Source organism: Leucopleurus acutus, assembly GCF_964270905.1.
Source record: "Leucopleurus acutus genome assembly, chromosome: 2".
In the NCBI taxonomy this organism is placed as follows: Eukaryota; Metazoa; Chordata; class Mammalia; order Artiodactyla; family Delphinidae; genus Leucopleurus; species Leucopleurus acutus.
In genome coordinates this window covers 189,533,683-189,548,086 of record NC_139143.1, presented here as the reverse complement: position 1 = coordinate 189,548,086, position 14,404 = coordinate 189,533,683, and the positions used below count along the sequence as shown (strand labels likewise).

The window sequence follows — 14,404 nt, the reverse complement described above, 5'->3', positions numbered from 1 at the left end:
ACTAAAACCACTATGTCCAGATTGTTGGGGGTTACAGCTGCATACACCCCAACCTTCTCCACAGGGAGGGAAAAAAGTTGCTAAGGAAACAGAACGGTTGTTTTCCCCAACCTCTTCGAACCTGAGGCAAAAGTTTTAAAAGGCGCCTTAATTTATTTCTAAGTAGATAAAAACATAGCATTAAATCATTACCAGACATGAGCAAAGCAGAGCAGCTAATCTGGCTTTCATTTCACCCCAGTTAGTTAAAAGCAGCTTTCGGCCGGGGTGGGAAGAGGAGGGGTAGAAGGGAAGAAATAAAATCCTAATGCTAGAAACGCCCTTGATGGAAATGGCAAGGTTCCCTTTGAAAGACGGTGCGTCTTTGTGCGGGAGAAGCAGCGGCTCCCAGCCCTTACGGCAGATCCACCCGAGGAGGGGGCTGGGCCCCCGCTTTCTCGTGTAAATTACCTGGCGCTTCTGCACATGCCGGCCGGGCCAGGGAACTGACCACCAGGAAGTCAGAAGTTAGAGGAAAATACTAGTCCACGTCTAGGGCGTCGGGGCAGGACACTTCAGGTTCATAAAGGAAGGAAGAAGGCCCGGGTTTTGCAACCCAGAGCGCACGTGAACTTGACCTGGGCTTTGGGCCCCAGCAGAAGAGCCCCAAGATGGCGGATCACAGCCATGGCTTTTATTTAACACTGAAAATTTATCGCAAAAGAAATCTCTCAGGACTTCCCTGGGGGTCCAGTGGGTAAGACTCCGCGCTCCCAGTGCAGGGGGCCCGGGTTCCATCCCTGGCCGGGGAACTAGATCCCACACGCTGCAACTATGAGCCCGTGTGCCACAATTGAGACCCGCGCAGACAAGATAAATAAATAATAAATAAATATAATTTCTTAAATCTCTCTTTTTTGTGAGAAAAGAAAAAAAAAAGGAAAAAGAAAGGGAAGGAAAAAACGCTCAGAACGGCATAAATTTGGACAAGCACAGGCCCCCAGCTTGTGCCCGATTCTCACTCCTGGGAGGGGCTTCAAACCCTCACCGGCGCCCGAGAACAGAGGGCTGTGCGTGCCAGAGCGACCAGAAGGCCACAGTCCCCGGGCGGAGGGCGTCTGGAGGAGGGGACGGGAAAAAGGGCAAAGGGAAAGGTCCTCTGTGTGTAGAGAATCTGCTTTTCTGACTTAAAAAAGCGTGGACAGCCCCCCACGCCCCCCGACCCAGCTGAGCCCAGCTTCACCAGCCCCCATGGCGCCGACGCGGTGGCCACTGGGGAAGGCGGGTCACTAATGTGGCCCCCGCTGCTGGTCCTGAGGCGAGGCACCTGTCCAGCCCAGCCCCGTCACCCCTGCGTCACCCGAGAATCAGCCTGCAGCCCACAAGCCCGAGACCTGCCCCGGCCCCTCCACCCCTTCCCGTTCCCTTCTCACCCGCCACCCGCTCAGTCCCTCCTGGCATCAGCCCGCTCCACGCCCTGCTCCTGCCTCTCCCCTCACAGACTTTATCACCGCCCGGTACCCACTTTTTATTGTCTGAGCCCTCCAGGAGGTCAGCTCCTGACCTGGGGCAGGGAAGGTGTGCGTCTCAGGGCACCACAGTGTCCGCACCTCCTGCACAAACAGAGCCCGGAGGAGTGCCCACAGCCAAGGTCGGATGGATGAAAGAATGAACTAACGAGGGAGCGAGGGCCAGAGAACGGGCATCCCTCGCTGATGGCCTCTCTGTCGCCAAGGCCGGCCGCTGCTTCCTCGAGCGCCCCGCCACCCCCATCTCCTGCACCTGCAGCCTGCGGGCCCCCCGGACACAGTGGGAAGGGGCGCCCCCGACCCCACCTCCAGCCAGGGCAGGGCTGCTGCCGGCCCCTCGGCACAGCTCACTGGGGACGGCAGCCTGAGCTACAGAAAGGCCTGAACAGCCCCCACTGCAGTCTCTGCCTTGCAGACTAGACGTGGGGTAAGGAAGCTGCTGAGGTCCCACCGCTGTGTGTGGGTGAAGTGCGCCCCCAGTGGATCTGCCTCTAGGAAGAGCAGCGGCCCCTAGATTACCCAGCTCTTGGAAGCATCTGGAAATGGGAGGAGATGAAAGCAAAGCGTCCCCTGCCCACCTCCCCCCGACACCGCGTGCCCCCAGGACAGCAACCAACTGGGCTCCAGAACTGCCTTGCTTCCTAAAACACGCTCCCCGCCGGGGCCTGGTCCCTGGTGGCGGGGCCTGGGCCTGGACTGGCCCGGGGCGTGGATGAGCTGAGACTGTGCCGTGCGCGCGGCAGGCGTGCAAAACGCAGAGGCCGCCCTTGAAAGGACAACAGGGAGCATTGAACAACAGACAGACGGGCCCGTGTGGGCCCTCACGTTGCAGACAGATAGGCCTGAGGCGGTTCTCCCCCGAATCCAACTCCATGCCTCTCTTTGGGGGCACACGCCCGGCGGGGAGGACCTGTGGGCAGAAGGCTGCAGGGTGCTGCTGGGGGCTGCAGGGGCCCCTCCCGAGGTGGGGCGGTTGGCCTCAGTTCCAGTGCAGGTGCCGTCCGTAACCCCGCTGACGGGGCTGGGGTCTAAATCAGGCTCCCTGGGGGCAGCCGATGCCCCGCTCCTGCCTACGGTGCGTCTGACCCTGGCCGCCTTGCTGACCGTCTCTCCAAAGAGCCTGCCCGCTCATTTCCCCAGGGCTCACACTGCTCTCAATCACGGGGAGCCCCCCTGGGTTCAGGGTGCAGAGAGAGACCCCCCACCATGGGCCACTTTCCATGGGAGTCTGGTCTCCCGTCTGCACATGCGCACAGCTGGCTACCACCCTGCTGTCTCCTCACCACCCCGGGGCTGGGACAGCGCGCTTCCTTTCTGTCCATCTTGCCAACAGACTGAAGGTAAAGTTTCTGTTTCTAAGCCCTAATCCATCACCTACCCTGCCGATTCCATCCCTGGGATGCTCCCCGTTCGGCCACTTCTCACCATCCCCACCAGCAGTGCTGGGGCAAAGATGACTGGCTGCCCCGCTAAACCTTCCCCCCTCCCCCCCGCTAGGGATACCATCCCCCAAAGTCACCTGGACACACGACCGCCTGGAAGAAAGACAACGTTTCTGAGACCCCTCGGAGCTGGGTGTGGCCAAGTGACTATGTTCTGGCCAACAGGATGGGGGTGGGCGGTACAATGCCCCCTCCCCGCCGGCCTGACCTGATCCCTGGACGCCGTGACTGGGTGACCTCACGTGGTAAAGGGGATGGAGTTAAGCATCTTGAGACGGAACGGTCGTCCTGGATCTTCCAGGAAAGTCCAATGTCATCACGGGGGCCTTACAAAGGGAGGCAGGGGACCAGAATCAATGCAGGAGAGGTGACAACAGAAGCAGAGGTCAGAGCTGCCCTCCCCTCAGGTCAGGACTAGGCAGCCTCTCCCAGAGGCCACAAACCATGGGCCACCGACTGTCCCTCAGCAACGGCATCCTCCAGGGAAAAGGAAGCTCATGCTGCAGACAGAAAACTCTGACGACGGTGAAAACAGCAGCAAACACTCAAGAAAACTGCCCAAAGAGAAACCGTGTAAAAAGTTAGTATTTCGTACAACGTTTTTAAAAGATGTGAAATAATACCCGCATAAAAAACATTACATAGCAAACAATAGCGTTTGTACAAAACTCAGTTTAAAAACACAATTTTATCATTTAAAACGATTCAGAAAATACATTTTGCTGACAGTAACTCCTAACGTCACAGATGGCGACAATCCCCCGTGTGCCGCAGAGAGAAATGGGCCCCGGGTACGCCGGGCGCGCACGCTCACGGTCAGGACTCCAGCGGGGCTGCTACGCGGTCGGTACTGGCAGCAGCCTGACTGGGGGGGAGCATCGCAAACGGCTAGGGGCACGGCGACCCCCACCTCCCTCAGCCCAGTCCACGGTGCCGAGTTCTGGGACAGGAGCCTGACCCCGAACAGCGGCGGGACGGCCCCCGCCGCTCCCTTACTGGTAGATGACCTTCACGCAAAACGTCTCCTCGTTTTTGTCTTCGTGGTCATTGATGTAAATCAGAATCTCCTCCTCCCCGGCCTTCTGACGGGACGCAAACCGCAGGCCGATGGTGTAGGTCTCGCCTCCCCCGACCTGGCAAGAAGCATCGCGGTCCTAGCGCCCACCCTGCCGACCCCCCCCTTCCAGCCACTTCCACACAGGCGTACACACATTCCCCAGGCTCGCAGGCCCCAGAACATACACTCGTGATCTGAACCAAGTTTCCCAGCGTCACTGTCAAAGCCCTCCCGGCTACTCCTCCCAAAGCCCCGGGAGACGCGTCACTACACCCTCCAGCGAGGGACAGAGCCGGGTCTCCGGAGCTGCTGCTCGCTTTCCCTGAAAGAGTCACAGGAGATAAAGGCCTAACTTGCCAGGCAGTCTGGATGAAACTGTTGCAACACTGCAGGGAAGGTCGCCCCCAGGGCTGCCCCCCGCCGGGGCCTGGGTGTTGGGTCAGAGGCCCGGGCAGAGTTCAGCAGAGGGTGCCCCTGGGGGCCGCAAGCGCCTCACTCGGGCCACAGGCCGTTCTCCCTCAGGACTGCTGACGCCCCCAAGGCAGGGTCCCGGGAGAAGCAGCGCCCAGGCCCCCCACCCTGTGCAGCCCCGTACCTGGAAGGCGTCCTCCTTGAACTGCAGCAGGCGGGGATGGTCGCTGTGCAGGCGGTAGGCCCTCGGGGAGGGGTAGGGGTTGGTGTAGGTGATGCGCTTATTGGCGCCCTTCCCGGCCCCGGCAGGCAGCGTGATCTCAAAGGCCTGTGGGGAGGGCAGGAGTTGGCCCCGGGCTCCTTCTCCAGCCACTTCTTCCCAAGCCTGCCCTGTGCTCCTGAGCCCCAGACGCTGAATAAATACGGCAGACAAGCCCCCCCCCCCGAGTTCCCGGTCGAGGGGGTCACGGTACAGGAGGAAACACCCACCCCCCAGGCCCCCAGCCAGAGGGACTGGGAGGGGGAAACGTCGGCCCGGATCTGGGCAGGCCGGGTCACAGGACACACCACCCGAACCGCGTGGCCCACGCGCGTCTCACGTCAGACCTTGGAGATGAGGGGTGGGCGGCAGGAGAGACACACGAGCCACGAGGCCACCAGCTGGTGGGCGTCCACGTCGACCAGGTTGAGGTGCACGAAGCGGCTGCCCGCCCTGCGGGGCCTCACGCCCACGTGCAGGTCCCGCACCCCGTGAGGGGGCAGCACGAAGACGCCTTTGGGGTCCGTCTTCAGGAACAACAGAGGAGAAGCAGGTCGGGAGGCAGCCCCTCGAGTCGTGCAGACGAGGGGTTTCCTGGGCGCGCAGCCCAGGGGCTGAGAGGGTCCCAGGGGAACCCCTGTGCTGGGCGGGAGGTCCCCTGGCCTGCATGGGGTCAGAGGTAAGAAGGCCCGATCTGAGGCCAGACCGGACCTCACCACCAGCACCCATGCCTGCGGGTCACAGTCTGTGTCCCCATCTGTGCACAGTGTGACCCCCTCAGTGTCAGAGCGGCCTCAGGAGAGAGAGCTTAGCCAGACCCAGCTCTGAACCCCGGCCTGCTGGCAGGCCGTCCACGTCACCCTCGTTACCCAGGTGTACAGTTGCAGCCGCACTGATTCCAGAGTAACTGTTAATATTTACCTCCCAACAATTCTACAAATTCACCTTCAGGGCTTACGTGTCTCTCATCCCACGACGCACATCTCATAAAGGGGATCTGAATGAAGACTCTATCAAAGTCTTCAGGACCGACCACCAGGCCGCAGCCCAGCTCCCACCCCCTCCCCGGGGTGGGCAAGGGTGGGGAGGGGCCAGGGGACACCCGCAAAACCCAAGAGCCAACCCCACGCACCCCCGCTGAAGGCCATACCGTCAGCTCCTGGGGGTGGGAGCTGAAAGCCTTCACTTTCCTAACTGTCTGCATCCCCCGAAGGACAAGGGCCAGGCGGGTCCGCTGGCCTGTGACACAGGAGACATCCACGCGCTGCAGGGAGTGGAGGTGGACCTGCCAAGTCTGGACGGGCGTCGCCAGCCAGCGGTCCCTGCGCGGGCAGAAGTCACTCACGGTCGGGCGAGGGCAGTACACCAACCACGGGGAGGAGCCCCGAGGAAGCTGAAAAGGCGGCCAGGAGGGCGGGCTGGGGTCCAGCCGCCGTCACCCGCTCGGCCACCTTCCCTCCAAGGTGGAAGCTCTCAGGCGGGTCTGCAGCCTCTGCATGACTTTGACCCTGAACAGATACTCTGGAGGCCAGGCAACGTGGGCTTCTGCAGATGTGCACCTAGGCCAGCTTAATCCCAAACCAGGCCTGGAGCAAAGTCCATGGGCAGCACAGCGTGGATGAGAACGTGGGCTTGGAGGTCACGTGGGCCTGAGCCTGGGGCCCACATTAGCTGCCTGGTGCCCAAGGACACTGACCCTTGGTTGTAAATGGGGCTCAACATCACCTGCCCACGGGCCGTCAGGACAACAGTCTGTGGCCACCACACAGCAGGTGCAGGCTGGGTGCTGCCCCTCGGCCGGGTGGACACTCAGCACAGGAGCCCCCCCCCCCCCACCGTTCCCGGCGGGCTGCACCAAACCCTCCAGCCTGCACCGGTTTTAAAGGGTCTCGAGGGCTGGGAGATACGACTTAGAAGAAAAGGTAAAGGGACCGGGGTCATTTCACCCAGTCCTCGGGCATCAAAGGAAATGATGTCACCTTCCACCTCCCCTTGGGGGGCCTGGGCAGGACCGCCGCCTGCATTCCCTCGGACTCGGGGAGGGGACCCCAGGGACAAGGGCTGCCTGGGCCGTCCTGGCACTGTGCTGGGGCAGAAGCAGCCTCGAGTTTCTCTCCTGGCTGGGCTCCCAACGTGTCCTTTAGGCTGTGGTGCCGCTCTGAGCAGAGGCACCCTTGCAAGACCCCGGCCAGTCTGAGAACCTCACTTCATGTGGCCAAAGGCCTGATGGCCCCCACCCCCGTCACAAGTTTAGAGGCAGCCAGGGCTGGCCCACTTCCAGTGCCACCAGCAGTCCCCAGCCTGCCTCCTCACTGCCTTCTCCCACCCTCCAGACCACCAGGGCCCACGTACTCACGCGTAAATGGTGACAAAGAAGTCTTTGATCTCTGGGCTGGGACCACTGGCCACCTTCAGGAACACGTCTTGTGGCTCCCTGGGGCCCTGCCAGACAGGGGTGGGGGTGCACATCACGGCCACACTACTGCCTCTCTGCTCTGACCCCAGCCCCCCAAGTCCGCAGGAAGCAAATGCAGGTGTGAACCAGGCCCCCTCCCCCAACACGGTTTTCATTTTCTGTACTCATCAGAACTCACTGTTTTTGTCACTACAAAAGAGAAAAGTCATTAACCTCTTGATTTCATATTGAGTTTAATAATTACATTCTGCAGGAGAGTTCACCCAGTTTCCTAACCAATCATAACGTGATTATGGCCGTTATCCTTACACAAAGGCAATTAATAAGTGCCTTAATCACCACTCACTTTATCCAGTTTGCTTCATGTCTTTTTTTTTTTAATTGAAATTCAGACAATCAAGGAAGTGACCTGCTAGCAGAAAAAATGAAAACTCATTCATAAAGCTCTCCTGAGGATGTCAAAGTAGCCCTTCAGCGTCTTAGAAAGAAACCACTTAAGCAAAAACCTCAAATGAAGAGGCTGCAGGAGACCAGGGGTGCAGATAGTGGGTGGGACCTGGAGGGGAAGGATTTTCCCGGGAGGGCGCTACAGAACTCACCATGTTCTGGGTCTCGCAAATGACATTCGGGTCACTACATCGTACGTAGACCGGGGGGTCCTCACCGGGCATCCCCACGGGAGCACCTGGAGTGGGGAATATCACAACAAATGTCTTTTCCCGAAAGCCTGGGCCATCACAGGTGTTCAACGAAACCTGCTGGGGGATGGACACTGCTGCCTGCGTGGACACTGGCCCTTCCGTTCCGAGCCGCCTCCCCGGGGACTCACCCCAAGAGACCAACCAAAAGGAAGCAGGGGTGCCATGGAGCCAGTGCCAGGTGTAAACGGCTCGGATCTGTTCTAAAGGCACCGGCTGGAAATGAATCAGCAGGTGCAGGGGAGCCCGGAGAGCTCTCCAGGCCCAGCACTGAGGGCAGAGCAGAGCCTGACGCCAGAGGCCAGGCAGCCTTCCCAGGGCTGTGGATTTCAGAATGGAATCAGCCTGCCAAGGGCGCCTGTCATCTCAGAGGAAGTGAGAAGGTCACCATGTCAAACAATCAAACGACTGAGGCAAGTGGCAGAATTTACAGCTGTGCCCCGTGTTGTTAAAGAGCATCGCAGGATGATGTAAGGACACCACTTGTCGCCTTTTCCACCTGCTGAACCTGCCAAATGCCAGCCGTGGGGACGGCGGGACCTGCCTGGAAGCGTGTGCCAGGGCAGCAGGCGGATGGCCTTCTTCAGGAAGGTGAGCTCCGGGTGGTAGAAGCGGAAGACCTGGTCCACCACGTGGGGCTGCAGCTCCACGGTCAGGCAGAGCACGGCGAGGGGCTTGCCGTTGCCTGCGCAGAACAGCACCTGCCAGGAGAGCAGGCGGCGCAGCATCAGGACCCGCACGAGGGCTGTGGGCAGCTGCGTGCACGGCGCCTCCCCGGACGGACAGGGACAGGGGTCCCCAGGGGGTCCGCTCACGCCCACGAAGTGGGAAGGACAGGCGCGGTCAGACGCATGGGGTCTGCAGCCGCAGGCGCCCCCCTGCGAGGACTGGCCCAACACAGGGTCCACATGCTCAGACCACGCACGGCTGCCACTCCTGCCACTTCCCGGAGGGGAGGGACGTGCCAAGAAGACCAGCGAGAAAGGTCTGCGGCCCCAACTCCCCCACCGACGCACCCGCTGCCTGCAGGCTGGGAAGTCGTTCTGCAAGCATCTGGATACTAACCTCACCAGGTCCTCATGGGTGGGAGCAGAGCATGTCCCCCAGACGGTAAAAGGGGGCTGTGCTTAAACCCAAAGGGCCAGAAATACAAACTTCCTTTAAAAAAAAAGTTACTTACTAAAAAAATTTACTTGTCCAATACAGGTCCTAATTGGGAACACGATGCAGCCGGTGTCTTTATTCCAGGACTCGGCCAGCCCAGTGAGCTCTCAGGGCCCAGGACAGAGGGCGGCACACAGCCAACCCCCTTCCCACGTCGGTTGGCGCCAAGCTCGAGCGCCCAGACAAACCTTCCACGTGGGAAAGGACACTCTTCCACTTTGGTGGGTTTTATTATGAAATCTTTTAGATGTGTAACAGGACAAATTATAACTGGGCAGCCACCCACAAGGCCACGTGGGCTTGGAACAGGCACACGGTGCACACTGCTCAGCCTCTGCGCCCTCACCATCCTGCCCGTCCGCCCCAGGGAGCCCCTCCTGAACTCGTGATCACCGGCCCCCCCGTTTTTCTTCACCATTCTCCCCTCTTTGGGTCTTTAAGCGACCCACAGTGTCGGTTCTGCCTTCTTGGACCATCACTTGAAAGCCACTGCCCCGCGCGTCTCTTCCCACATCTGCTGGGAGGCGAGCCCCACCACTGCACCCTCATCCCCCGCAGCTGTGCCCTGACACTCCTGCCGGAATTTCACCGCTACGCTGGGACTTCAGCTCCACAATGACCGACCATTTATTTAGCTGTCGTGCACACAGACACACACAGACACACACACAGACGTACACTCCCCAGCTCTCTCTGCTCAGAAGGACCGAAAGCAAGGGCACCCCAGTCGTAATGAGCCCTCTCAGTACCCAGACTTCAGTTTCTAAACACCGTTCTCCACTAAAAGAAGCCTTAGATAAACGGCTGATTCCAGAAATGCGGCAGGAAAGTGGAAGACGACTCTGGAACATCTTGTGCGCCAGGCACGAAGGAAGTGCTCCAAGAATGACAGGGACACGTCAAAAGGACAGAGGGGCCAGCTTGAAGCCGAAGCCGCCGGTGGACCAGGGACAAGATGGGCAGCAAAACAAAGACAGACAGGAACAAATTACAAGCCACTGAATGAAACAGGAATTCATGGTCCATAATGCCGACAAACAAATTTCAGGAATGAACGGATGAAGGCAAAGTGCTGCCTCACTTAGAACATGGAAGGAATGACGAAATCTGCAAGTCACCAATGGACAACCATCCTGCAAGAATCATCAGTGAAGAAATTTTAAAAAGAATGTCCCTGTGTATAACTGGGTCACTTTGCTGTACAGCAGAGACTGGCACGACATTGTAAATCAACTACACTTCGGTTTAAAAAAGAAAGAAGCATCGGCGGATATTAAAACTAGCAGCAGAAGCTGAATGAGAAGCAGAACGTTTACAGAGCCTGAGTATCTCCTGACAAAATACTTCCCCATTACTTTCTAATTATCAACTATGAAATACTTCTTAATTAATTTTACCTTGAAGGAGCCTGGCAGACGCCATCTTAACCAAGTAAGAGAGTTAAATTAACATCACTGGTAAGAGAGCAAATCAACGTTGTGTCTCTCCCAATAAGAGGTTCTGAGAAGAACGCAGCAAAACGTCTGTGCTCTTCCTGCCCCGAATGCACGGCCTGAACCCACCGACGAGCAAACACCAGACAAACCCAGACTGAGCGGCAGGCGGCAGAAACGACCTGTGCACTTCAAAAGTACCGAGGCCGCGAGAGGCAAGGAAAGCTAGGGCGGGACCACCGGACGCACCGTGGGACCCTGGGTGCGTGAGGGATCCAGCGTTGGGAAATTTGGTAAAGTGCAAGAGGGGTCTGTGAGGAGATTGTATCAGTGCCAATTTCCTGATTTCCCCGGTTCTGCTGTGGTTATGGAGCAGAGTGTCCTTATTTTCAGGACACAGGAGCTCTAAATTTCATGGAACAATGGGGAAGTTTGTCCATAACTTATTCTCAAATTGTTCAGAAAAAAATAAGGATAAATATAGACACAGAATGATAAGGCAAATATAAAATGTCAACAACTGGGAAATCTGGGTAAATAATTCATGAGAACTCTTTGCACTACTCTTTTAACTTTTGTCTAAGTTTGAGAACATTTCAAAATAAAGAGCTGTTTAAAAAAAAAAGACACAGGCGCTGACTTGAAAGGTATGGCCGTGGCCAGAGAGAGGACAGTTTTACAGCCCAGTGCCTGCCACACAGCAAATATAAAACCACGAGTTCATAATAAGACCCCCCAAAAACTGACCATCTTTGGATGTTCCCAGGGCACGACTCATTATTTTTACAATTGATAAATAAAGGGAAAGAACTCAACATTTACCCTGACCTTCCGGTATTAAGTATCAATATATTCAGGATAACCAAACGGCTGATGGGGAAAAGCTCTTGTTTATAGAAGAGTCACAGCTAGTAAGTACAAGAACAGTGAGAGGATTTCACCGCTTTCCACCTGGTGGGATAACGGATGTGGGCAGTGGACCCTTAGCGGACACGTCAGCCACCTTGAACAGCCACCCACCGTGGCCTCTGCACGTGAAGCCGTGGTCGGCCCAAGGAGGCCGGCCCACGCCCAGCGTCTCCACAGACAGAGCATTGAGGACAGCAGGCCCCAACTCCCACAGACCGACCGTGATAAGATGAGTGACCAGCATGGACTGGACATCGGGCCGTCCCGAGGATCTGTTACTAATTTGTGGGCAGTGATGTCACGTAGCCAGGTTTTTGTTCTTTTTTTTTAAGTCCTTATCTGTTAGAGATACACGCTGAATAAGATATCTGGCATTTGTTTTAAAACTCCAAACTCACGTAAGGAAAAACGTATTAGCCTCTCAGATTTAATTTATAGCCCTAAATAAAGAGGCGACACATCCTTTAGACAAAGGCAAAGCTGCGGCTCCACATTTAAATAAAACCCAGTCAATCTCCCCCGAGGACGGGGCTGTGGACACAGGGCTGCCAGGTCCTCAGTCTGCAACTGCACCGAAATCTGTCCCGGGGTGAGGGTGGGGGCGGCGGGCGTAAAAGTGTTTCTGTTTTTACTTTCAACCTCCTATAAAAGGCATCTGTCTACCAAACAAACAACAACAAGAAAACTTCAGAAATTCCTACAAAACGACAGTGTCCCAACCTCCCCTGAGGACATCCCATCGGCAGGCAGGGGGTTGAAAAGTGTGCCCTGCCAACGAGCCGCCCTGAGGTGGCAATGGGACTGAGTCCTGTTTACCATTAGTGACAAACAGCAGAACCCAAGATGCACTTCACCTGGTCCTCTCACAAGACCCCTGCTGGCACTGCAAGACCTGGGAACGTCGGATGGGCGGTCTGCCCCCCTACCTTGGCGTGTTTCGTGGGCATCGTGCTGGACTTACGAGGTGACCCAGCGTCCGTGTCCTTCTCGAGTCTCAGCTCAGCAGAGGCCTGCGAGAAACCAGGGAGCCCCCAGGTCATGAGATGGAGGCCCGGGGTGACAGGCAAGTCTTCCTACCAGTGGGGCCTCCGCCTGTAGGAACGGCCGCCGCCCTGGGCCCAGGGTTCCGGGGTCTCGTTTACGCTCAGAGTGAACCCCAGGCGGCTGCTGTTATTAACCGGCCCACAGCCCCAAAGAGGAAGCGGAGGCCGTGTGAGCTGTGTGTGTGTGGGGCGGGGGGGGGGGGTCAGGTCCCGTAACCCAGCTGCACCCGAAGCCAGAGGTCTGACACCTTCATCACGGTCCTGATGACCTCTTGCCCCAAAAGTGCATCCAAAGAGCCTGCACTGAAACCTGTGAGCCTCTCACGCCCGTCTCAGTGATGACCTCTGCCCTACAGAGCTGACCTCACAAGGTCAGGAAGAAACGCGCACGCCGCGTCCGCCCTAGCAAAGCACGTGCTCGCTCGCACCCTGACGTGAAACCCCAGAGTCTCTGCGGTTCACGTCGGGGAGCAAACACTACGTGAGAAGTGGGCAAACAGTAGTAACTGGGGAGTTCAGAAAACACTGGCTCTTCTGAGGTTTAAGAAAGGCTCTTCTACCAGTTTAGCAGAGACTGAAGAGGAGGTGGTCCAGCCTCTCCTGAGCCCAGGTGAACCACGAGGCCACTGGGCACAGCGTAGGTGCCAGGACGTGTGGAAAGGCAGGTGGGGCGGGGGATGGCCGAAGGCTAACCCTCCCACCGCACGGGAGGAGGCCCCCATCTCCCAGGTTACTTGGCAAATGGGCTTCCCCGGTGCCCAGCCAGCCCCCTCGGCACGGGAAGAAGGGCCTTCCCCACCTGCACCGAGGCCCGCGGACCCGCAGAGAAGGTCTGGAACTTGAAGGGGATGTGGACCATCTCCCGGGGGCGTAGGAAGAGCTGGGGGGCCAGGCTGCCCCGCGGGTGGAACATGTCCTCCTCCAGGGGCGTGTGCAGGCCGAACAGCTCTTTGAAGTACCGCCACTCCCGACCGTCCAGGATGAGGCTGGAGGGGGGGGAGACGGCGCTGGGCACAATGTCCTTCCCAGTCGGTCCCAGGACCCGTGAGGGCGAAACCAGCTCGGCTTTCGGGCGGGGCTGGGGGCCCGAGGGGGCGCCCCGCCCTCCCACCTGAGCTCAGCGCTGTCGATCGAGATGGTCACGGTGTGCTGCGTGTTGTCGGGGTTCCTGAGACCGAATTCGAAGAACTCGGCGGCGCCCAGCGTGGCACGGATGGTGTGCTGCGTGGTGATGGCCATGCTCAGCGCGCTGGCAATGCTCTCGGCCTTGGTGCGCTCCCGGTAGGCGGCGATGAGCTGCAGGTCCCGAGCGTGCTGGGCACGGATGCTCTGCTGGGCCTGCGGACACAGGGGCCGAAGCGAGGCCACGGTCCCGGGGCGCCCTGCTGCTTGGGGGCTGTTCTCTGGCCCCTCCCCCACCTGCCCCAAACACCACATCTCCTTGGAATCACCACCCCCCCACCACCGACACGGGGCCAGTTGGGAATGGCCACCTACAGCTCTGGGGGACAGGGAATGGGGCTGCCCATCTGCAGCACCCCGGCTTCCCTCTGCCTACAGGTGATGCACCCGTGGAAGGAGGGCTCTGCCCGCACGCCCCCGAGACTCCAGCCACCCACCTGGGCACACTGGGAATTAAGAGCAGAAGCTACCAATAAAAGAGGAAAGAATGGTCCCCAAACTAAGGTGGGTGACCAGCTCACCGGCCAGGCCTCCGGCGTGACAGCGGGAGTCCTGTCTGCCAGCAGAGTCCCCAGAAGGGGCTGTGGCCGGGCCTGACTGACTGCAGGCTGGGCCAGGGTCCAGACCCAGGCACGCTGCCTTGGTGGGCTCAGCGTGGGTCCTTCCTCTGCCTCCTCCTTCCAATGCCTTATGTTTCAATGGGCTTGGCCACCCCACATGTGTTCTAGAGGCTGGGGACAGGCTTATCTTTCTCGGGTGCCTTGCAGTAAAAAGCGAGGCCCGTCGGAGGCTGCTTTGCAAGCCCGAGACCTAGAAGGCGTATGCCCACGTGCTAGGGAGGCAGCTGGGCGCTGAGGGCCTCCAAAAGCAAGGAGGCCCAGG

The 14,404-nt window shown here is 58.5% G+C and overlaps 1 protein-coding gene across 1 annotated transcript in view; it reads right to left on the bottom strand.

Moving 5' to 3' along the window:
• Positions 1-3,942: 3,942 nt before the first annotated feature.
• Positions 3,943-14,404, bottom strand: part of NPHP4 (nephrocystin 4) — a gene marked incomplete at both ends in the record, with an annotated part of 125,357 nt that continues 114,895 nt past the window's right edge. Inside the window, 10 exons of the mRNA XM_082833172.1 lie at positions 3,943-4,083; positions 4,603-4,746; positions 5,025-5,204; positions 5,828-5,999; positions 7,034-7,119; positions 7,693-7,778; positions 8,336-8,492; positions 12,224-12,307; positions 13,140-13,326; positions 13,452-13,678. Of these exons, the coding sequence (XP_082689298.1) occupies positions 3,943-4,083; positions 4,603-4,746; positions 5,025-5,204; positions 5,828-5,999; positions 7,034-7,119; positions 7,693-7,778; positions 8,336-8,492; positions 12,224-12,307; positions 13,140-13,326; positions 13,452-13,678 (1,464 nt within the window). The remainder of the gene's footprint in view (positions 4,084-4,602; positions 4,747-5,024; positions 5,205-5,827; positions 6,000-7,033; positions 7,120-7,692; positions 7,779-8,335; positions 8,493-12,223; positions 12,308-13,139; positions 13,327-13,451; positions 13,679-14,404) is intronic.